At 35.5% G+C, this 23,412-nt stretch overlaps 1 protein-coding gene across 1 annotated transcript in view; it reads right to left on the reverse strand.

The window, feature by feature from the left end:
• Positions 1-4,262: 4,262 nt before the first annotated feature.
• VTA1 (vesicle trafficking 1) overlaps positions 4,263-23,412 on the reverse strand; it is a 40,749-nt gene continuing 21,599 nt past the window's right edge. The window contains exons 5-8 of the mRNA XM_084285415.1: positions 20,261-20,372; positions 13,946-14,119; positions 12,743-12,823; positions 4,263-6,786 (exon numbers count right to left, since the gene is read on the reverse strand). Coding sequence (XP_084141541.1) covers positions 6,641-6,786; positions 12,743-12,823; positions 13,946-14,119; positions 20,261-20,372 — 513 coding nt within the window. The 3' untranslated portion in view covers positions 4,263-6,640. The remainder of the gene's footprint in view (positions 6,787-12,742; positions 12,824-13,945; positions 14,120-20,260; positions 20,373-23,412) is intronic.

The following is a 23,412-nucleotide window of genomic DNA, read 5'->3' on the forward strand; positions in this document are numbered from 1 at the left end:
TTTTGCATTTCTCCTTTATAAAGGCTTGAACATGAAATAGCTTTTAAATCGGAAGTCATAAACAGATGTTTTTTTTCTTTGTTGCTCTAGAGACCCCACACTTTGTGTTGACTGAAGATCAAGAAATTTCTAGACAGAAGACTAACAGCAGTAGTTATTGAGAGTGAATGCTTGCATAAAGTCACTTATTATGCAATCTAAGACTGGAGCTGTGTGAACAAAGCAAAAAAAAAGCAGCTGTTTTGTGGCTTGTCCTGAAGATTTGCATAGTGCAACATCTGTCTCTACATTGACTAGAAAGACTCAAAACCGTCAGAATAAGCAAGATGACCTCTGAAAACTGAACTGTGACAGAAGAAGCTGCAGAATAGTGACTTGGATTTCAGTAGTCTTGGTAGATATTTCCATTGTCACATACTAAAGAAATGTGCAGGTGCTAGCTGTGCAGTAGCAGGATGCTTAGCATATTTCAATGTTCTTAAATTCTATGAGCTTAGACATTTAAATAAATATGCATGATCAGTAAATTTGGCATATACCGGAGTAATCATTTACAAACATTGCTTCCCAGAAAGTTGACTAAGCAGTATCAAGCATCAGTTACTATGAAAAGTGGGCTAAAGAAAGAAACTTCACATTTTACACTGTATCTCGCTTAAGCTGCAGCAAGGGATAACTGACTACTTAGTATCCCAGAGCCTGCAGGAGAAATCATGTAAAGCTATGTGGTATAGGGAAGAACATTTCAATAATGCTATCTTCAAAAGAGATTAATGTTCTAATTTAGGTAGGTGATCGAGAGTGAACAAGAACAGAAGTTGCTCTCTTTCATGACCACCTCCTGTATACATGGCAAGTCTGTTATTGCATGTGCATGTTCCTGCAGATGTTGAGAATAAAAATTTCTTTCTAATAGAAGCTGTGTTTAGATATATTTGGACATAAAACAGACAGAGCCCTCAACAGAGGGCTTTTCAGCAAGTCTAGAGCAATTATGTTCAAAAAGATTTGTCATTATTGTTTTATTTAAGTCCACATAAAATCTCACCATTTCCCAACATAAATAGAAAAAAAGTTGGACTTCTGTCTCAAAAATATGTCAGCATAAAGATTATGAGACTGGGACCCCCACACTGGTAGAACTAGAGGTATGCCAGATTTAGCTCCATTAAAGCTGTTGCTATTGTTCTAGCTATACTTTACTGAACAACAGGCAACATGCCTCTTGCCAAAGCTTTCTATCGTAATACAGCAAACACTTACATACACGAGTACTCTTATTGCCTCAATAGGAACATTCAAATGGGTGAAGTCACTCACACAAATAAGTGTAGGATAAAGGCCAGATGTGTGTAAAACTTCTATTATCAAAGGGTTGCTGAGCTGAAGTGCAGTGATCATGAGCACTTGCACACTTGTTGCACAGAGTTTTAATATGTGCACCGAGTAAGGTATATTTCCCAATACTGTGCTGATATATCTGACTACCTTGACTACCTTCAGCAAAAAGTGTTTTTTTTTTGTTTGTTTGTTTGTTTGTTGGTTAAACAAAACAACACAGAAAAAAACACTTTACAGGAATTTTATAAGGAGTAGGTCCTGCAAAGCTGTATTCACATAACAGGTATGGCCTCTATTTTAAGCAGCACTCTATCATGGCAATATGCTATACATCTGAATCTTTGATAAGCTTCTCATATGACTTCTCATATTTCTGCACTCAGACACATGCTCAAATAAAATACTTTGCATCACAGGGATATTTACTCACCATCACAAGTAAACACACAATAGGTATTGAATTCATACAATGCATAAAGATATTTTCATTCTGTCCTGTATTCACTATAAATCACAAAATGCTTCCAATGCACCATAACAAACATTAGATCTAATCAAGACAAAATGATGCATGGCTGGAAGGTACTGAGATCAGGTCATCACAGTATCTCAGATTCTGCAAAACATGTTTTTCATGGGTAACATTTCCAGGTATTTTTGGTGATGGACCATGGTCCAGAAGCCAGGAAGACCTCCAAAACTCAGTGACAAATTGAAATTTTAACCCCAGAATAATTTCAAACTTATAACGCAATCCCATCTATAAAATTAATAAGATGCCTTAAAATAAATTAATCCTTTGTCCATAATGCCTTAAGAAAACCATTCCATAACTAGACTCATTCTATTTTCAATACTTAAGAAATTCAATTTTTCTTTATCATCTACTTAAGAATTTCAATTTTTCTTTATCATCTCAGTATCCCTTCTTTTTATTTCTTGGCAGTTAGTAACTTCCATCAACAATGATCAGAATCAAATCAAGTATTTTAAATAACAGTTTACTCTCTGGACTGAAAAAAAAATCATCCTACGTGTCTACTCAAAATCAAAATGCAAGTAAAAATCATGATTATGTAACAATTGTTAAATCTAAAGAAGCCCATTTTACAGATGGGTTAATTAAGGTAAGCAAAATTGACAATTTCAACAACCTGTTAGCTGGAGGTCTCAAAACTTCAAGAAATCCATTTGTTGAGCTATGATTGAAGAGCTAATTTCCACACAGCCTTCTGCAAATATTATAGTCATATTGCTGCCAAAGATTCTCTGAAGCTCAGGGTTGGTGGAAGTACAATCCCCACTTTTTCTTTATAGCTCACATCAGGTAAAAACCCAGACCTGTTAACCTTCCCAAATTACCTGTGAATGTCTGAATACGTAGGCTATCACTGACACTTAGAACTGTAATAAAGCAAAACAAACTCCCCTGTACCTGTGGGAAAACTACAGAATAAAAACAGCAGAAAAAAATAGAGGTAAACCATCATGCGAAGGACAGCACAAAATCAGGAAACATTTTAAGGACAAACATGCATCTTTGCAGGTCTCTGCAGATACTATGTTGTTATTTATGAGATGTCTTACATTTTCCAAAGGGGACACCCCAACCCAATTTTAATAATTTACTAAACATGATGTACTTTAATGAGCACATTGGTCCCAAGGATGAAAAGTTCTGCTCCTCTCCATTTTCAGAATACTAACGACTTTTTTCCCCCATTTTTCTTTCCTTTTAGAGCTAGACTGTCTCTGCTGTAACTCACCTTTTCCACCCTGTTGCTCATAGCTTCCCCCCCCCCCCCCACTGTCATTCTAGTGCTTACACTTACATACTTACCTATCTTCCTGTAATCTTTTGCCTTTATGTCCAGCTTCTATCCCATCTCTTCCAAGGCCCTGAAGAAATCTTACTGCAGACACTGTGGGATTCTAAATATTTCTTCCATTCTCTTCTCCAATCATTTCTGTGTCCTCTCCAATTTTGTGGAATGTGAGATTCCCCCAATGTAAGAGATACCTCTACTCTCTTTCAAGTTGGTTTTCAATGCTCCTATTTATATCCCATTTATAAAGTTCCTATTCTGAGATCATCGCAAGCATTATATTCAGAAACATCTTTATCACCAGACTGTTCCAATAGACTTGCAACCCCAAAAGAGCTCCACTGGCAACTTCAGATTCCTTTATTTCTTGCTGATAGTGAAATATTTAATATAAATTCACGTTTTCTCCAATTCTCCTGTAACTACACCTGTGCACTGGAAAGCTGCAATGCAGTAAGAAAAAAAACTTCATTGCATCACCTACTAAACTGGGTAAAAATTCCAACTTAAAATTAATGACTGAAGAAAATTGTGATCACTATCGGGAAGCACCAATGGTTTAGAAGCTTAGCACTGAACTTTAGGTTTCCCAAATCCACATATCCGGGCTCTAATTCCATAAACTGCACAATAAAGGGCATTATAAAAGGAAGCAAGAATAATACTTTATAAGTCAGGGAACCTTGTAATCTCAATCGGAACATTACCACAAAAACTTTGAAATAACAGAGTTATTTTTGACCTCTTGTAAGTCTAATTTTCTCTAAATCTGTGTTCTTTCTCTTAACAGGCTCCTATTTTTACTGTTCAGAAGAAGAAAATCAAAGACCACTCATTTGGAACACTGCACAATTAAAAGCTAACTTTTGGCACTATAGTAGTATATTTAAAGGTCATTAAAAACACTTGTCAGAAGTATCTATATATTCATATCTGACATTTTTCCAATACTTGTAAACAAGATACAAGAATCCCTTTTTCTGAAGGCATTCTTATAGTTCACCATTGAATTTACATGCACATTACAGATGCTCATACACATGCACGTTGCCACCCCTTCCCCCCCCCCCCCCCCCCTCACTTTAGAGGGTAAGTTTCTCTGTTGTTGATTTCTGGTAGGTAAGTACCATAATACACCAAATAGTATAACTAAAATCATGATCATACTTAAGTCTGTGCTTCAGAAACTCCATTTACAATGGATATCCTTTAAATATTTCACCTGGTATGAGTGCAACAATTTGGAAAGTACACCTTCAGTATTACAAAACTCAGAGTACACATTTCATGAACAGCAACCTGATCTGCAAGACACTTTTCCAGAAGGAATCCTGAAGTATAATCTGGGAACTTTCCCTGCAGACATGTAAAAGCATAAAGAACTGTAAAAGCATTGAGCAACACCAAAAAGCCTTTTAAGTAACAAATATTGAACAGATTTACTGAAATTCTAGTTTACATAAACAGCACAACTGAACATGGAACATCTGAAAACTATTTTTCTTCTTTGCTAAACAAGGTTAAGATTGAGAGCTCACAATCCAAAGGAGAAAGGTGAGCACACATGGGTTGTAATCATCAGTGAAGAAGAGAGATCTGTTGGAGGTAGGTAGCAAACAACAGAAACAACACTCTCTTTTAGTTACTATTGTAATTGTATGTGTCGGGAAGTGGCTTAAGAGGAATTATGGGTTGGTGCTTTATCATTTAGAGCAGTTGTAAAATGAATCAGTCAACACACAGACAAGCTCACACAATATTTAACAATGGGGCCATAAATTCCAGTGCCTACCACGAATTCCAATTTGGAATAATTAGTCTATCTACCCATGTTCTCCTGACATTTTCAAATAATTACACTTTTCAAACTGTTCTGCAACACTAGTTTGAACTTAAGGGTATCTGTCATATTTAAAGCTGTGCCAGAGGCTGTACTTAATGGAATTGACATGTTTTGCTATAATTTACTTTAGGCATCAGTTTGGACAATAAATACCAAACATTACCAGCTTAAATATGTGGCTTCAAACAAAGTTTGGTGAACTGTTGTAAAACTCCTACATTAAAAAATAAATGATTCTAGCCATTAAATCTTGCTTAATGATACATTACTAAGTTTCATACTACCCTTTTCAAACTTGTTGTCAAATAGGTCTGCACTCAAAATGATACCACCAGTGACATTTCAATGCATGCTTATGTGTGTGTTTTTTTTTTTCCCCACCTTTTTGCTTTGAGTATCAGACTTATTTCAGACACTGAAAAAACAGTGCAGTTACAAAGAATATGTATATTTGATCTGGCAGGCTGGAAAGAAAGATGTTAAAAGTTATTACATAAATCGCACATGCTTTGTGGTGTACTTAATTACTATGTCACACTGGTTAAAAGACTACTTATTCTTTCTTTCAAAGACTGTGGATGAATTTTTAACAATCAAGAGCTCTAGAATTGCAAGGGTACACTTTATAAAGACTCAAAATTCCATTTCCAAGATATTTTAATTAATTCCTAAGTCCAAATAGTCTCCACAACAAAGCAGACAGGAAGAATATTAGCTGGAAATACAAAGTTCTATGACATTAGTACCAGAGATGAACCTGAACTGCTTTAATGGTTGAAGAACTGGTCTTTGATTCAGCCTATTAAAGAGATGGAACAGCCATGAAGTAAATCTCCCTAAAAGGTCACATTGTTTAGAACCTCTGCCTCTGGTTTCAGCCTCATCTCTGATAACTATTAGTACTTTCTCTAATTATCCATACATAAAGAAAATTGTAAGTGTTCATGTAAAAGGAGCAAGAACCAACGATCAAGACTACATATAGCAGCCCATGCAGTTGTAAGGAGTTTGTTTGGAACACTATCAAAATTATTTGCTCTGATGTATGAATAGATGCTTTTCCTGCACGTTTTAAAATTAAATACAAACATCCTCAAGACTCTCTTAACTTTATGTTTCAGATAATACCCAAATAACTTAGATATAGAAAAAAGTCCTTCCCACTGTTTATTTGTCAGTCTTCTCACATGCTCTCATTTCAGGAGGAAGCCCTGAATTTAGTTACCATTTTAAAGCTATTAAAGTTATCAAATAATTGTTTGAAATAATAAAATCAGCCAGAATTTTAACAGAGCATTCTTATGTTTAAGCTTTTAACAGATTCAGCGTTTTTCCATTTTGATAATCTAAATATTGAAACATGAATTCTAACTCTTGAGCAGTGTCCACAGTACTTCTGTATTTTGCTTACAACAAACCACCGCATTCATATGTTTCTAGCTCCACAATTTGTAAAATGAAAACAGAGATTCCTACTGTACTCTTAACTGCTAATCTGACACTGAAACAGTGATTTCATTGTCACAGGTGATGGAATTGAGAACTTCTTTATATTCCCACTCCCCTAATAGGTACAGTAATAAGCTGTTAGTTCTTTAGGCAAATGACATTAATCTGTTGAATAAAGGCTTCATTCTCTGCCCATAATCAGTAACTTGAGGGCCTTCTGTAGATTCTGCACAGCAGTGCTCACATCTTCATATTGCAAAGCACTGCCAGCATATTTGCAGTATTTCTGAGCTCTGGCAAAGTCCTCTGGTGTCAAGTGGACTTCCCCTGCAAAAATATAATTATTAACAAGTTACAAAAAGGGATATCTGAATGACACTTCCCTCTACTTGGTTTCTATGTTTTACTTATATTTGCAGTAATATTACAAAGATCAGGCTGATATCTGTGGCAATATTATGAAGATGAGACCATGGTCTTCTGTTCACTCTTCTTTCCATTCATAGAAAGCTTAACTTCTTTGCTGCTGGCATTTGAAAAAGTATAAAAGAACCTTTCAAAACACTGTTTTTTATATGACCCAGTGCCTTTCACAGGTAAGTCAATACCTTTGAGAAAGATCTGCTCTTCATCTAAGGCAGCAAAAGAGAGCATTTTAACAATAAGCTAGCTGTAATCATATCACAACTTGCAAGAGAAAAGGAATGTTTTTTGTGCTTACAGTATAATTACTTTGCTCTCTTCTTCAGGAATAATAAAATCAGTTAGAAACTGTTCACTCTCAACTGGACTGTTTAAGATTTAGAAGTATTTCTAACTGGGGTGTTTCTGCACATATTATATTTCTGTTTTTCTAAGTAATGCTTATATTTCAAATTTTATGTAAGGTGACCGCAAATGATAGTTTCATTAAGTTACCCCATTTTTTTCATATTGGCGAACTCTAGTAAAAATATTCTCATAATAAAGTATAAAACAGTTGTCACTTATTAATCAGTGTATTTCCTTGACATAAGGTCCAACATAATGACGTCTAATGCTCACACACATGCATTCAACATTCTATAAAGTATAGTGGAGACTTAAGCCTTAACTAGAAAACATTTAGTATGTAATCACTGATGTGTGCATAACATAAAGCACAGTTATGTTAGTATCCCACCTCCCACCCATGAATTCACTGGGAGTTTAAAGGCTAATTCCATGCCACTCCAATAACTTCTGGATAAATTATAAAGTCTTTACTCAAGTACTTCAGAACGACTTAATTTGTAAAAGACAATTTTTATGAACACAGATAATTATATGAAATAGTAGAAACTAATAGACATTTATTTAGTAGGTTTCCTACACTGCATTTTATAAGCAATAAAGAGATTTCATAGACTGTGAACAAATGAATTTTTAAAAGCAAATATACTTAAATGCATTTTACAGGGTACAATTCGAGTTAGCTGGATCAATTTCTTTCAAAATAAAGCTCTACTGTTGGTAATACTATGAGAATGTTTACTAAAGAATCTCAGTTCTTATCAAAAAATGTCTATTATATTTGCTTTTCCTTTCCCCAATCTTATTATTAAGCACAGTTCTTGAACAAATAAAATGGAAAACCTGGGAATATAAAAACTAGCCTGATTTTCTGGTTTTCAAAACAACCTTACCTGAATAAAAAGCATGAGGGTAATTGCTTTTAAGATTAATTTTATCCATTTTTAAAATACACTCTAGAACTTTATTTTCCCTTCAATAAATAAATCTAACCACAAAATAACTTTTCAGTACGTGACAATTTGCTGGCCTTGTTTACACTGCAATGTATATTAGTTTACTGTTGAATAAGTGAAACCACATTAAAATCTCTTAAAATACACAAACATGAGTAAATACGTGTGAGGGAGTGCATAAACATAAGCATATGCTTAAGTTATTTTGCAACCTAAATAAAGTCACAGACTAAAAGCAGATGGGGTAAATCTGTGACCACATTACTGAACATCTTTAAGAAATTTGAAAGACCAAGTTCTCCTCAAAGTGGCTTTATGCTATGATGCCAAAAGAAACTACAAAATGATTCTTTAAAACCTGGCCAAGGCATCAGTCCACTATTCAGCTAACTTACTGGAAGGAAGCCTAAATTCACCAGTCTAATCTTATTTTTACAGTATGAGCCCTATTAATGTTTTGCTGGCATAAAGCCTTATTTATTATGAAATCTACTTTAGATGCTATTATGACATAACTTGAGGGGAAAAAAATAACAATTTTAAATTTATAAACCAAAGTTTACACAGTAAGGGTGTTGCTCTTTTGATGTGTTCAGTGGGCTCAACTCCTATTGAAGTCAGCAATTCACAATGGACAAGTAGAATAGAAATAGAGCAGCTGTGTTGTAAAGTTTTCAAAATAATGAGAAATTTAACTATAACATCTGTGTATATATATGTGTGTGTGTGATATATATGTGTGTATATATATATATATTATACATACATATAAAATGTACTCACATCAAGAGTGTCACCTCAAAAGTTGGTAACTAACTTCAATTTATACTTTCTAAGGGTTAATTAAGCAGCTTTGCAGAAAAGGAAGGACCTGCAAGTCTTGGTGGACACCAAGATGATTGTGAGATGACAACGTGGCCTTGCAGGAAAGAGAGCTAATGGTATCTTGAGCTGCCTTAGAAGAAACATTGGCAGCAGGTGATCCTTTGCCTCTACTCAGCATTGGTGAGGCTACACATGGAGTACTGTGTCCAGTTACTGGGCTCACCAGAACAAAAAGAGCTAGTGCAAAATCCAGAGAAGGGTCATGAAGATGATTATGGGACTGGAGCATCTCTCATATGAGGAAAGGCTGAAAGAGATGCAACTCTTTAGCCCACAGAAAGTTCTTGGAGATCTCTGAAGGAAATCTGTAAGGAAGGTGGAGCCACATGCTCTTTTGGTGATGTCCAGTGACTAGACAAGAGGCACAAACTGAAACATGGGAGGTTCCATATGGAAATCAGGAAATGCCTTTTTGACTGTGAAGGTGACCGAGCACTGGAACACGTTGCCCAGAGCAGTTGTGGAGTCTCCCTCCCTTGAGATATTCAAAAGCCGTCTGGACATGGTCCTGAGCAACTGGCTCTAGGTGTCTCTCCTTGAGTGGGGGGGTGGGACCAGATGAACTCCAGAGGTCTCTTCCAACCTCAACCAGTCCGTGATTCTGAGCTCTAAAATTACTAACAATATTGAGATGGGAAAAAGTGTACTGAAACACACCACTCCTACGTTCATCTGAAATTATTAGTAGTTATATTTATTACTGAAATGTGGCAGACATGGAATCCATAACTAATGTCAAAAAGCATCATTCTTTTAAGAGAATGATAAAATAAAAAAACGAAAGATGATTAGACTGGTGATGCCAAATATCATGTTAAGAAAATAGTTTTAGAATAAAATGTGTATTTTACATATGCATATATATATACATATGTATATATGCCTCTCCTTGATATCCTTTTATATTTGTCAGATGTTCTTCCTTTTTTATGAAATTGCCCAAATACAAGGCAGATGATTTAAGAACAGTGTAATAAAACCAGTGCAAACTGGTATATAAAAATGGAAATGGCAAAGAATAAAAATGCTTTTTAAGCCACATGGTTCCCCACCTCCCCCTCCCCCCATTAAAGCAGTTATGACATTCAGGATACAATTCCTTAAAGATTTTTTTCTTAAGATTGTAAAAACATATGAAATGTGAAATTATTATTTTTATTTTCTGTGTGGAAAAACAAACATTATTATGAATGAACTAGAATGAACAAATGGTTTCTCTATACTATGCCACCTGTGGAGGGGAACATATGGTAATGTAAGAACATTTTATAAAAACTCAGTGTAATATAGCTATGAATGAATTTAGTGTTAGCAAAATCTAGAGGTAATAAAATTTTTAAACACCCTACCATCAGAGAAGTACATGAACTCACTATACAAAGTTGCTATATAGCTTTACATTCTGCTAGTAGACATTAAGCAACGCTTAATTGCATATACTTTGACACTTTCAAAAGCCAATGTTCAACTCTGAAACCTGTTCCCATAGGACAGGACAATTACTGAAGGTCTCGTGCTCACTAAAATCAAAGGACTACTCTTATTTTAACTAAATTTTCTTTTGATGAATATTCCAGTCTTCTCCACCAAAAGTTTCTTTCCCATCATAGCATTAATCAAATTGCTTCTCCCATGTAATGGGAAGCAAAGAAAATATATAATTTATTTTAAAAATATACATTTGATCTTACTACCACAAAGAGTCTTGCAGGAATATGTGGAATATCCTGTTTGGCTATGTCTATACTAGTACATTAAACAGTGCCAGGGAATGTGTCTCAACACTTAAACTTGACTGTCTACACTGTCAAAACTACTGGAACAGATTGCAGTATGGTTTTAGCCCATGACAACTACCATTTTCCCAAACAATTCCTGGGCACGATTCGTGGTTAGAGCAAGCTAAAGACCATTCAATATTGGCAGCCGTAATGAACTACCTTGTTTAAAAGGTTTAAAAGTTTAATAGTATGGATGTGAGCAGTTCTGTGCCATCTGTTCTCAGTGTCAAACAAATACTTACAGGCATATTTACTACTATAGACACAGACATTGTGTCTAAATCATGGAGTAAGTGTACTCCACACTAAGCTAGCTGTATCAATCTGCTGGAAAGCTATACCAATCCCTCTTTCCCTCCCATAGGAAACTTCAGTTCCATAGGAACAGAGCATACCAAGACTTAACCTCAATATGCAGTCAGAATATATAGCCTGAATATATTTTGTGACCCAGAAACTGGGGAGGACTCCTGGGTCCCACAGCTTAGTATGTATGTTGTGAAATACAGCCATTTCCTAATCTACCTACAGGACAAGGCTATTCCACAGCACAGTACTGGAGGTATAAAAAGGAATCCTCAGCAGTCTAGGGAGAATGAAGATATTATTCTGACTAGCTGAAGGGAGAATGTTTTAGGTAATGATCATGCATGTATGGCAGGATGATAATAAGATAAGGACCAATGCTTTTGACTTCTCATATGCATACAAAGAAAATGTTACTGTACTTCTACTGACTGACATGTCCTATATACCCTCTCAAGCTCCTGCATGACAGCTTATTTTCTAAGTTTTCAGCTAAGTTTTCACTTGTAGCTACCGAAACTTATAATAGCCGCCAAACTGCAAAACCATCACTCAGATTAAATGGTTCAGTAACAGGTTGGACTTTTTTTTCCCCAGTAAAAGATAACTGTAATAAGAGATGTTTTATTAATATGCCAGACAGAAAAATTAGGATGCACCTTTTGTTCTTCAAGGGAACACTAGAAATGGATTTGTAACTATCAAAGATGATTTTTATGATTTTTCTTTTTAAGACATCATTGACAAAATTGGCTTCTTAATATATTATGATGGACACATCCTTCAGGATTCTTATTACAACAGACTAGAATCAAGCTAAATACTAAATTTCTATTATAGTATTCCACTGATTAAAAATGCTTTTTCAGTAAAACTTATTTTAAAACAGAAGTAAGACCAGTGACATTTTAGAAGATAAAAGCCTTGACTAAATGGTAAATCAAAATAACATCACTAGCAGTGGTTCCTTATATTATTTCATTTAATACAGGCACTACTTACAATCAACAAGCACTGCTGGTATGTAACACAACTATGCTGCAACAGAAAACATCACTGGAATGTGTTTCTTGATTATTTATTGAAATGAGTAAGTAACTTACAGACTAAGCCCAAAGAAGAAATTTTAGGGAAAGGGAATGTGTGTTAATTACTGAAAACAGAATTTAGAAAGGCTATCAGGAATACAGACTTTGTTGAGTATACCAGAACCTCATCTGAGAAACAGCTATGCAAAAGCTTAATACAAAGCTAGCTCACTGGCTAAAAATAGTAACAATAAATAAAAATAAAAATCACACATTAAAAAACCTAGACAACACTAAGCACACACTATCGGAAAGATTTCAGTAACTATTAAACTTTCAGCAACACAACGTTGATGATGTCCATTCTTTTTAAAATCTGTGAATTTATAGTGTTCTGATAATAGTTATCATTATTATGGCATTCTTCTAATGGTAATGATTACTTCTCAAACTTCTTAAGTGCTGCAAATTAAGCTATGAGGAAGCTGCAGGGGACAGGGAGAAACACACAGGACAGGACATCCATGTGTGGACAATACAAATGCCACCACCTTACCTGCAGACTGAGCACTGTAAAGGGCAGGATCTACTAAAGGAATATTCTGAGGAGCAGGTTGAATGGTATTACTTGTCACTCCTGCGAATCAATGCAAACAATTGGAATTGGGTTATTTTTGTTTATAGGCTTCCACTTCAGATTAGGAATGTTTTATTAAATAATACTGAAGAATTTACAGTCTCATTTTATCACTACAGTACTTCACAGAATTTTAAATTTCAAGCATTAAACAAATTCAGAAAATACTAGTCCAAAAGACACCGTCTACCCTATTGTATCGAGGAAAATCTGCTAAGGAAGAGTATGAGTAAACTTTTTACATGGAAACTTATACTCTGCCTCTTCACATTAGAGTCTCTATTTTTAAAGCCCCATGTCTGCCATCTAACACTTGCAAGCTGTGCCCTTCCTAATTCCTTTGAAAACAGTTGGCGAGAATAAATAAGATAGATTTGAAAAGGAAATGCTGATGCTAGAAGAAACAGCACAGTGGGGTTAGAACTAAGTAATACACACAATTCATGTACTCCAACAAGCTACATATTCTATAATTTTCAGTTCTAGCAAAAACATAGAGCTAAACAATTTACCTAGTCTGAATATAAAAAAATAACACAAGCACCCCTGCCTCACCCCCCCAACTATCTGAAGGATTTCCCCTTGATAAAGCTGAAAAAAGAACATCCTGAATTTTCACAGATTGTTTCAGAGAAACATTCTTAAAATAAGAAAGTAAAAGAAGGGGAGGGGATGTGTGAGAAAAACATCTCATATATTCCCTAATATAAAAATACATCTGAACAATCAAATGATCATCAGGATTGAAGACAAGCTTCTCACTCGGTAGCCTTACATAAAACTATAAAAAAGGCAAAAGGAAGTGGAAAAGGTGTGGGTTCACAAATAATCTAAAAATACAACTTTTTCTTTTTAATGCAGCTATTGGGAAGAACTTCACATTTTTAAGAACTTCGTTTTGGTCCAAAAATTACAGAGAATAAGAAGGATGTAGGAGCCAATATATTTAGCAGTATTTTTCCTATGGTATTATTACAGCTTAAATTTATGAGGTTGCATCTGCCATAAAACATAACACATCTAAATGTTTTTTCTTTATATTTAAATGGAGGCCTATCCTAGCTAATCATAGAATTTGCTCCTTAATAAAGGTATGTTTTTTTGCATGTGATTGTGATATACCTGTGTTATGAGGTACTTCAGCTGGAGTGTTGGCTGGTGCATGGGCACCTGGTGGTATATGTATGCCAGTGAAATTAGTAGTTGGTGTGTTATTCGCTTCATATGTAGATGATGATGTTGGTTGAGTTGTTCCACTATGGAGAGATGACGACCCTGCTTCTTCTCTTTCAAGATCTGTTAATACAACACAAAAAAGGAATTACTCTTTTGTAAAAAACACTTGAAAAGTTAAGTGTTTCTTTTAAAATCTCTTATCAACTTTTCTTCGTAGAAAAAGTGCTACCACCACATTGTGATACAGAGCATTTAAACAAAACCACTTACCGCTGATTTTAACAAAGTTAAAAAAGCAACATAACACAGGATAAAGATCTAGAAACTCTCACACTCTCAAAGATCTCTTCTGTTTAAATTAATGAATCATTTCAGTACTGGTTGGAATATGAACAGTTTGGCTCATTAGTACAATCTTCCATGTACGACTTTTATACTTCCTTGTCAACTGATGCAGTTACTCCATCATAGGAGGCCACCAGATTGGTCAGGCATGAGTTGCCCTTGGTGAAGCTGTGCTGACTGTCTCCAATCACCTCTTCATGTGCCTTAACATTACCTCCAGGAGGATCTGTTCCGTGATCTTCCCAAGCAGAGAGGTGATGCTCTCTGGTCTGTAATTCCCCAGGTCTTCCTTTCTACCCTTTTTAAAAATGGGACTGATGTTTCCCTTTTTCCAGTCACTGGGGACTTTGCCTGACTGCCATCATATACGATGGAGAGGGGCTTGGTAACTACATCAATCAGCTCACTCAGGACCTCAGGACCTGGGATGCATGGCATTGGGCCCCATAGGCTTTTCAATTTCATCAGGTGGTCTCAAACCTGCTCTTTGCTTATAGTGGAAAGGACTTTGCTCCCCCCGCCCCTGCCTGAAGGTTCAGGGAAATGAGAGACATGACAAGCTTCATTGCCAGTGACGTCAAAGGCAAAGAACTTGTTGAGTACCTTAGCATTCGCCATGTTAAATTCCATCCATGCCTTGGCTTTCTTGATTTCATCTTTACACATCCAGATAGTATCCCTGCACTCTCCCTGACCACATGTCCTTACCTCCACTGCCTGTGCATTTCCTTCTTGCACCTCAGTTTGACCTTTCTGCAGGTCAAAAAAGTTGAAAGAGGCAACTGCACCTCAGTTGGTCATTTCTCAGCCATGACAGTTTCCTGCCTTCCCTGCTTGATTTCTTGCACATAAGGATGGAGAGCTCTTGCACTCTGAGAAAAGTGTCCTTGAAGAGCTGCCATCTCTGATCTGTTCCTCTGTCCCTACATATAGCATCCCGGAGGATCTTATCCACTAGGTTTTTAAACAGCTGGAATTTTGGTCTTCTGTTCAGGATACTGAGTTTGCTCTTTGTGAGGCCCATATTCCTTGACATCACAAACTCAACCAGGACGTGGTCACTGCCTCCAAACTTAATCTGTTTCATGAGTTTATCCACATTGGTGAGCACGAGATGAGCTTCTTTACAGGAGTGACTAATTAATGGTTTCTAGGCACTCCTGTAGAAGTGGAATGCTACGCAACAATTGTTCATTCCCATCACCTCCTAATTTCCTTGTCCAGGAACACCTAATTGCAATGGTAGCCCTTTTCTCCCTGTCCCTCCTGGTTCTCTGTCCCAACTTACCCTCCCCCTGCCATACCTCTCCCTCATTTTGGACTCTGCCTTTGAATCTGGAAGTTTTTTTCTGTGCCAAGCCAGTATGGAGAACACATAAAGCTTCCTGCTCTTAATTGCCAGTTTCCCACCCACAGCAGCTCTGAGATACAACTGTAGAAGCAGGAAACTCCCCTCAGCCTTAGGATTCTCCATTACATGGAACCTTTAGGGAATTCAGCTGTAAAATTCTAGCAAGCTCAAGAATTGAGCAAAGAAATTTGCTCAATTGCAAACTGCAATTTCTCAAAGGTACAAAACTTGGGCCAAACACAGTCAGATTTTCTTAGAGACAGGAAAAGCCCATCCCTGGGAACTAGGGAAAGAAAAAACATCAACTAATCTTCTGCCAACTTCCTTCTCCAAGTTTCAAGCCCTTGCTGTCCATCTCTTTCTCTCTGATCTCTTTTCAGAAACAATTCTGACTAAAATTAATAAAATGAAAAAAATCTAAAACAAACAAAAAAACCATCAACTATAAAGAGCTCTGGCCATAGAAGATAGGAATTCAAATGGTTAAAAGTCCAGCAGTGTTAGAAAGAAGCCAGAAGAAAAGTGTTGGCCACCCTTAACAGCAGTCCATGTAAGAGGCAAATTCACAGGAGGGCAATATACTTTTATGCAGGCACAAAGAGATCAAGCTCAACTGTTTGCTCATTATGCAACTGGCAAATGTTAAACTGTATTAAACATAAAAGTAGCTTTGTTTAAATTAACGCTTATTAAGTGTTTACAGTAGCCAAGTGTCAACAAAACATACTAAGTATTCTTACTGCAAAGAAAATATTTAAAATTTTATTAAATCAAAGATTAAATATTAAGACTATGTTGAGATATGTGCTTGCAGTATTCCTGAAGAGTTTTAATAGTAGTGGTGTAAATAAAAGGATTTCAGGCTGCTGGAAAAGTTTAATTCAACAAACTGTTTTATAGTTCTGTGATCAGAATATCCATAAGATTATTGAGAAATACATACTTTTCAGGGAATGAATGCTAAAAAATTAAAGACTTCATTTCTCATAAAGCAGTAATTACTCCAGAAATTTGAAAGACCTTTAAGTTTACTGAAATACTGTAAAAGAAGCCTGTAAAAAGAGTAACATTCACATTCATTTTTAGCTCCAGCCGAGTTTCTTGTCTTGGAGCCTCCTAAGCCTTTGTGCTATGATCTTAGTAGAATGGATCAAATCGGCTCTTTAGATTTTCCTCAGAAGCTGCAGTACTATGGCTATCACCAGCTATCTGTTTTGCTCTTTGCTTATTTTTTTACTGAGGGTAAGACTTTCTGGAATAAGGCTGATACCAAGCATTGGTGCTAAAACCATGTGTCCAAAAGATACTTATATATAAATAAAGGATTCTCAAGGCTTAACAGTACTCCTTGTTAACCACCTAGATTACATCTACTAAATTTCTGGTAACACAGGATGTTAGTGATTTTGAGATAAACCCTAATACACAGAAATAAGCAGATGCTTGACATGTAGAACTGTAATAAACCTCAGGAAGTTAACTTTTATGAATTGATATGAATTGTGCCAGAAGTTGCAGCAAACAATGTTTAACATTCTCAGGAAATCTTTTTTTTTTTGATGCATTCTGCATCACTTTAAAACTATCATCTAAACTAAATTATATTTTTATTATCTGGCAACATGCACATGCAACAAGTAACTTTGATCAAGACACTTACAGATCTAAAATTAGCCTTAGTAAAACACTATTAACATTAATAGTTGCTTTTTTTAAATTGCTATAGGAGGTTTTGCAACCACATGGACAGCAAAATCCATGAATTCATAAGTTTCGAAAATCTGTAAAGTGACTTCTTTCTAGAGTCTATGGGTTGACTGGGTAAAGTATGTAACTTAACCTACATTATCACTACAAATGGGTGCATGCTTTATATCAGAATACTGCATACAAATGTTTTCCCAATATTAACTTGATCACAATGGCTTTTTAATGTTACAAAGTATTATGCATTAAGATGTCAAGGAAAAACAAGAAACAGTGTATGGAAATGTACTGTCTAGTGTAAGGAAGTGGCAAACATAACTGAAATTCAACAGCCCAGAAGACTAAATTGAAAATTAGCATAATTTTTAAAGAGTCCAGAGATTTAAAAAGATAGTATTTTGGTCATCATCTTATAATTTTAATGTAAAAAAAAAATCAAGTCTTTCCTACCTTGAGTTGCTAGAGAGAAGGCAAGGTTCTATTGGAACACTGCTTATTTTATATATATATGTATGTATACATATATATTATATATTTTTTCCACCCCAGCATTGAGAAATAAACTATAAAAAAAAATCCACTGACACACTGACAGCTCACATACTGATCTTTCAGCTAGTTGGGACTATAAATGTTTCTTGGAACTCTGCAATATAAATGTAGAATATTTGTTATATATTGCAATGAAAGTAGTGACAATACATTTTACTGTAGCTACACTGTGATTATTCAAGAACTTTTTCCCATATGAAATTATACTTTTAATTTTTCCATTAGTATTAAAACTTGTTGGATGACCTGGGGCTACTATTAAGTGACCTTTATGTGTACTCTACAACTTGTATTCCAAATGCATTAATAAATAACGCATGTCACTTTAAAGTTTCCATGGTGGCAACTTGACAAAAGCATCCATAAATCCAACAGCAGAACCGCATAAAGCATGTCTATGTTACTGTAAAAACATCTCTAAGCGTTACAGTATAGTTTTCAAGGAAAATAACACTTTGGAAAAAAATGGTAATTTGTCAAGCTACAGAGACCTAGTTTCACTCTGTTTAAACAGACATTTTCCACTTGCAAGGGAAGGAAGAGAATGAGCAAGCAGAAAGGAATGGGGAAGGTCCAGTTGTACATTCAAACAATGTTTCTTTTCTTCTTATGATGCACAAAGCAAGTACTGACACTTCTTTATTAAACTGTATCTTCCAGTAAAATATAATTTCCAAGTTTTTTTTGCCTTTGTTTACAATTCATTTTGTATCAGGAGAACTTCGTAAATATTCCTATAGCTATGTGCCCAATCACTAAAGAATATTCATCTAAAGCTATAAACATTTAATTGGGCCATAATTAATGACATAATTCATAACATTCACTCTGAAAGATTTTTTTCCTCACATCTTCTTCATTGAATTCCTATCAAACTGGTGTAATTTGACTTAAAGATGTGGCAATACTTGCAGCTGGAGTTGCAACATAATTCTCTCCTTGCAGCTGCACCAGTAGTTAAAAAACTACCTTGAAAAAGATCATATGTTAAAAAAAAAAAAAAAAAAAAAAAAAAAAAACAGTTTGAAAATGCTTACAGTGGGTAAGATAGCTGTTCTAATGATGTAGGGCATCTTTAGGTACGCAAAACAAGAAGAATGATGAAACAGTAGCTTGGAAATCAGACTAACATACACATTACTTGCTCACAATTACTTGAACTTCGGCTGAATGGCTGAGGTTGGAAAGAACATCTTGAGATTATCTATTCCAACCCCTGTTCCAACAGGGTCATTTAGAGGAGGCTGCCCAGGACTGCGTCCAGCCAGATTTTGAAAATTTTCAAGGACAGAGATGCTACAGTCTCTTTGATCTTCTACCAGCATTTGATCAGATTCATGATGAACATTATTTTTTCCCCTAATAATTAATCAGCATTTTCCTTATTGCAACCTGTCTTGACTTTCTCTACACTTTCCCATGAGGTAGTTAAAAAGAGCATTAAGAACTCTGTTTAGACTTCTCTTCTAAAGACTGAAGAAACCTGCTTAACTCCTTGTACGTCATATTCTCCAGTTCACATTTGGAAGACAATAGAAAGAAACCTCATACCTCAAGTGACACACTACTTTCTAGCAACGGTGAGCTTGGAGGGAGTAGACTGCCTATCTTTTTTCTATATTGCTCACTGTCAGATAAAGGTGGTAAGCTAAATAAGTCACTGTTTTCATTCAAGCTGCTTTGTCGTTTTTATCTTCTCCTGTACATTTAAATTCTGATAAAGAATCAGCTAGTGGCTGCCAATTGGAATACGATGATATACCTTCTTGGAAGGGACAACCAGTCTGTAAAGAGTAGGTTATGCTCATCCTCTTTACTCACAGACAAACAGGAAAGAAGCTTCAAAGTGTGGATTGCATGACAAAAATTTGAGAACTGGAAGAAACGCCAGTTTTCTAATGTTTTGACGTGTATAAAACAAAACCAATGTAAAGGTGATTACAAGTCTATTTAGAACATATTTGGAATTACAGGTTCAGATTTCAAAATCTACCAAAGATCCAGGTACAGAGCCCAGACATGAATGAATAACAAATAAATATTTAAGTGTGTGTGTACACATGACATATAGATCATCTGTACCAATCAAAACTTTATTTACCAGTTCACTAAGTCCCATTTCATGTTTATCTCCGATCTGGCAGAAAGAAAAAAAAAACCACAACACTGGATAAATCAATCAAATACTGAAGTCCAATTAAAAGAGAAGATGACAAGAGAATGTAGAAAAGGGTTCATCATGAATGCAACTCTGCACAGGGAAGCTATGCTTCCTGTTGATGTTCATAGAAAAATGCAATACATACCAAAGCTCTCTCCTTCCATTCCAATAGGTCCAGGCTGAGGAGTCTCTCCATTCTTTAAGCAGTTATGAATGTATGCTGCCTTCCACCTGGCATACTTTCTGTGCTGAACATTCTGAGAAAGGTAAAAGGCCAGCTATTTTAACCACTCACTTCTGTGAATTAATGCATTCAAGAAAGAAACATAAGTAGGTTTTCCACCCTGACAAGAGATTTCTAAGCTGCTATCGTTTGACGCTCATTTAAAGATAAGGCATGTGAATCTAATCAGTGAATAAAAAAATATAAAAAGAACATCTCTAACAGGATCTCAGCATGAAATGAAAATGTAGAGATCTTCAATTAGTGCAGCATGTCAGGAAAAGGAAAAGGAAATAGTTATACAAGGACTATCTACTGTGAAAGACAGACCACCATGTAATTACTGACGTGAAATAATAAAGAAAACTTCCTTAGATGATTATTTACTTCAGATTAAAAAATCTGAAACAATGCTACTCTTTTTGATCAATAATATTATATTTTTTCTCATTATATTACTTTAAATTACTAATAGGTATTTAAAAGCATGAATAGAGAAAGGGTGGTGTAGTTGTGGATTAATGTGTAAGATATTCTAGACAAAATGTTTTAATTTTCTATCTTTACAACATTGCTTAAAATTAGATAAAGCACTTTAGCAATATATAAACTAACTGCAAAGAGACGGCTTATCATAATAATGACTTTAAATAAAACAATATTGCCAGGTCAATAGTTCAGTTATTTGTAACATGAGTATTTCTCGAAAAAAAATTACTATATTGGTACTCAATTTCACTTTTGCCAATTCTTATCTTGTGAAGCAGTATATTTATGAAATAATAAAAGTGAGAAGCCAATCTGCTACTTGCCTTTCTGATTCTACCTCCATGGTTTGAACATTAAAAACTCTGGTAGTAGCCAGATTTTGGTATTTTAAATTATTTTAAAGAAAACAAATAGTTTACAGTATTTTAAAGAAAACAAATATTTTTCACTATTTTCAGTTTCTGAAAAAAAAAAAAAAAAACACTGAGGAGAAGCATTTCACTTGGGTTTTCAGAGATTATTCTCTTCACGGGGTGGAAAACGAGTGACAAATAAATGTCAGAATCTCACCTAGTCTGAGGTTTTCCATTTCATTTTTAAAAATATACTTGACTTTTTTAACATACAACACTAACATTTCAAAACATGACAAGAGGATTGGCCATTTCATATTTCCTGGGGTTGTTACGCTAGATTTTTTTTTAACAATTGAGAACTCTTTCTGGATTAAGAGAAATCTTAAACTGATTATTCAAATCAACTACTCTGTCAAAAGTTGTAACAGTAGCAACCAGTCACATGTTCTGACAATTACAGGCTAATATATTTCATGGGATATAACTGAATGTGAACAGAGATGGGAAGTGTGGAAGGATGAATGGAATAGTTTAGCCATATGAACAACGCAGGTTGATAGTGTGCCTCATACCAACAGTAACATCTGCAAGGCACTGTTGAACTCAAATTTCCACAGTAACAATCACAGGTAGAGTCGTTTGGAAGCAGGTAGACACATTCATTTCTCTTTAAAAGTCCTGACTAAAATTACATCTGAAGTAAGAAAATTAGTAAACTGAAATGACAGATTTTACTTTACAAAGTCTACTGCACTATTACCTATGAAGGGAGAAAGAGCTATAGCATACTGGATAACTCCAGCAAGCTCCCTTGTTATCCACCAGAATGCTTATGCAGCTTAGTAGAAAGATATGCCCTTTTGTTTTTGCAGATGAAATGATCTCCAAAATAGCATACCCTGATGGCAAATGTTTAAAAATGCGTTCACTATACCTCAGAAAGGAAAAGCACAACTAGAAAGTATAACTTTCTGTTATGTACTTCCTTTGAAGCATCTTTCCTGGCCAGGTAGTGTTGCAGATTAAATTCTTTCATCATTCACAAATACTCTGGAAGCCACCAAATGCAGAATTATGTGTCCAGAACATTGTGCAATTCTTAACGGCCTGTACATCTCTCTTCTGTTTTCAATACACTGAAATTATTTCTTGATAATGTGTTCTATAAACATTATTATAGGGGTGTGGAAATGCTGTTGTACTGGGTGCCTATGTTAAGGTTTTGGCAGCTGAGGGATCATCTTTGAGAAGAGGCCATGCCAGACCAATTCAGAACAGCTGAGCCTACAAGCCACAGGCACAGCACCTTTAGGCCAATGTATTTAATGAAGGGCAAAAAAGCCCAAAGCTAAACCCAAAGAAGAGGGAACAATCAGAGTGAGAAACAGCGGGGGAACACCTAGGTCAGAGAAGGAGGAAGAGAAGGTGTTGCTCCAAGCACTATAGCAGGTATTCTCTGCTGCCTGTAGAGAGGACGGTGTCAGAGTAGAGATTCACACTGCAGCCTATGGAGGACAGGGGAAAAGCCTATGGAACAAGGGAAATGTGAGAGGGAAGGAGAAGCAGAGAGGAATCAGCATGTGCTGACCATAACCTGCCTTATCCACCTCTGCAGTATTCAGGGCAGAGCAGAAGAGGAGTAGAGAGTGAAAGCATACATTAAAGCCTGGGAAAGTAGGGATGAAAGGGATTGTTTTAATGTTTCTCACTACCTGAATTTATTTCATCTGGCAATAAATTAAATTAGTTTTCTTCAAGTCTAGCCTGTTTCTCTAATGGTAAGCTATCTCCCTGTTTCATCTCAACCCACAAGCTTTCTCACCCTATTTTCTCCATCAGTATTGTGAAGAAGAGGCATTGAGCAAGGGGTTGAGTTGGAGTTACACTGTTAACTAAGGTTAAGAACACCACAGCTGTACAGATGTAGTTTTCACTTATGTTTTACCTATAAAATTATATATGAAATGTTATTAACAGACTGAAATAAGAATATAAAAAAAACAAAACAAAACACTCCAAATACCAATATAAAACACTGCAAAGCATACCAGACTAGATTAGATTACACTTTAGGATCTCAGGAATTAGATACCATTTTCTTCCCTGGAATCTGCTTTCCTTCGTATAGGTCTGAAACCAGATCATCTATTTTCTGTTCTTTTATTAAATGGCCATTAAGTAACCATAAAATTCAACTGCAACAGTATACTTGTTGATGATCTTAAAGAA

This window comes from Netta rufina (assembly GCF_964035555.1).
Source record: "Netta rufina genome assembly, chromosome: 3".
NCBI classification, from domain to species: Eukaryota; Metazoa; Chordata; class Aves; order Anseriformes; family Anatidae; genus Netta; species Netta rufina.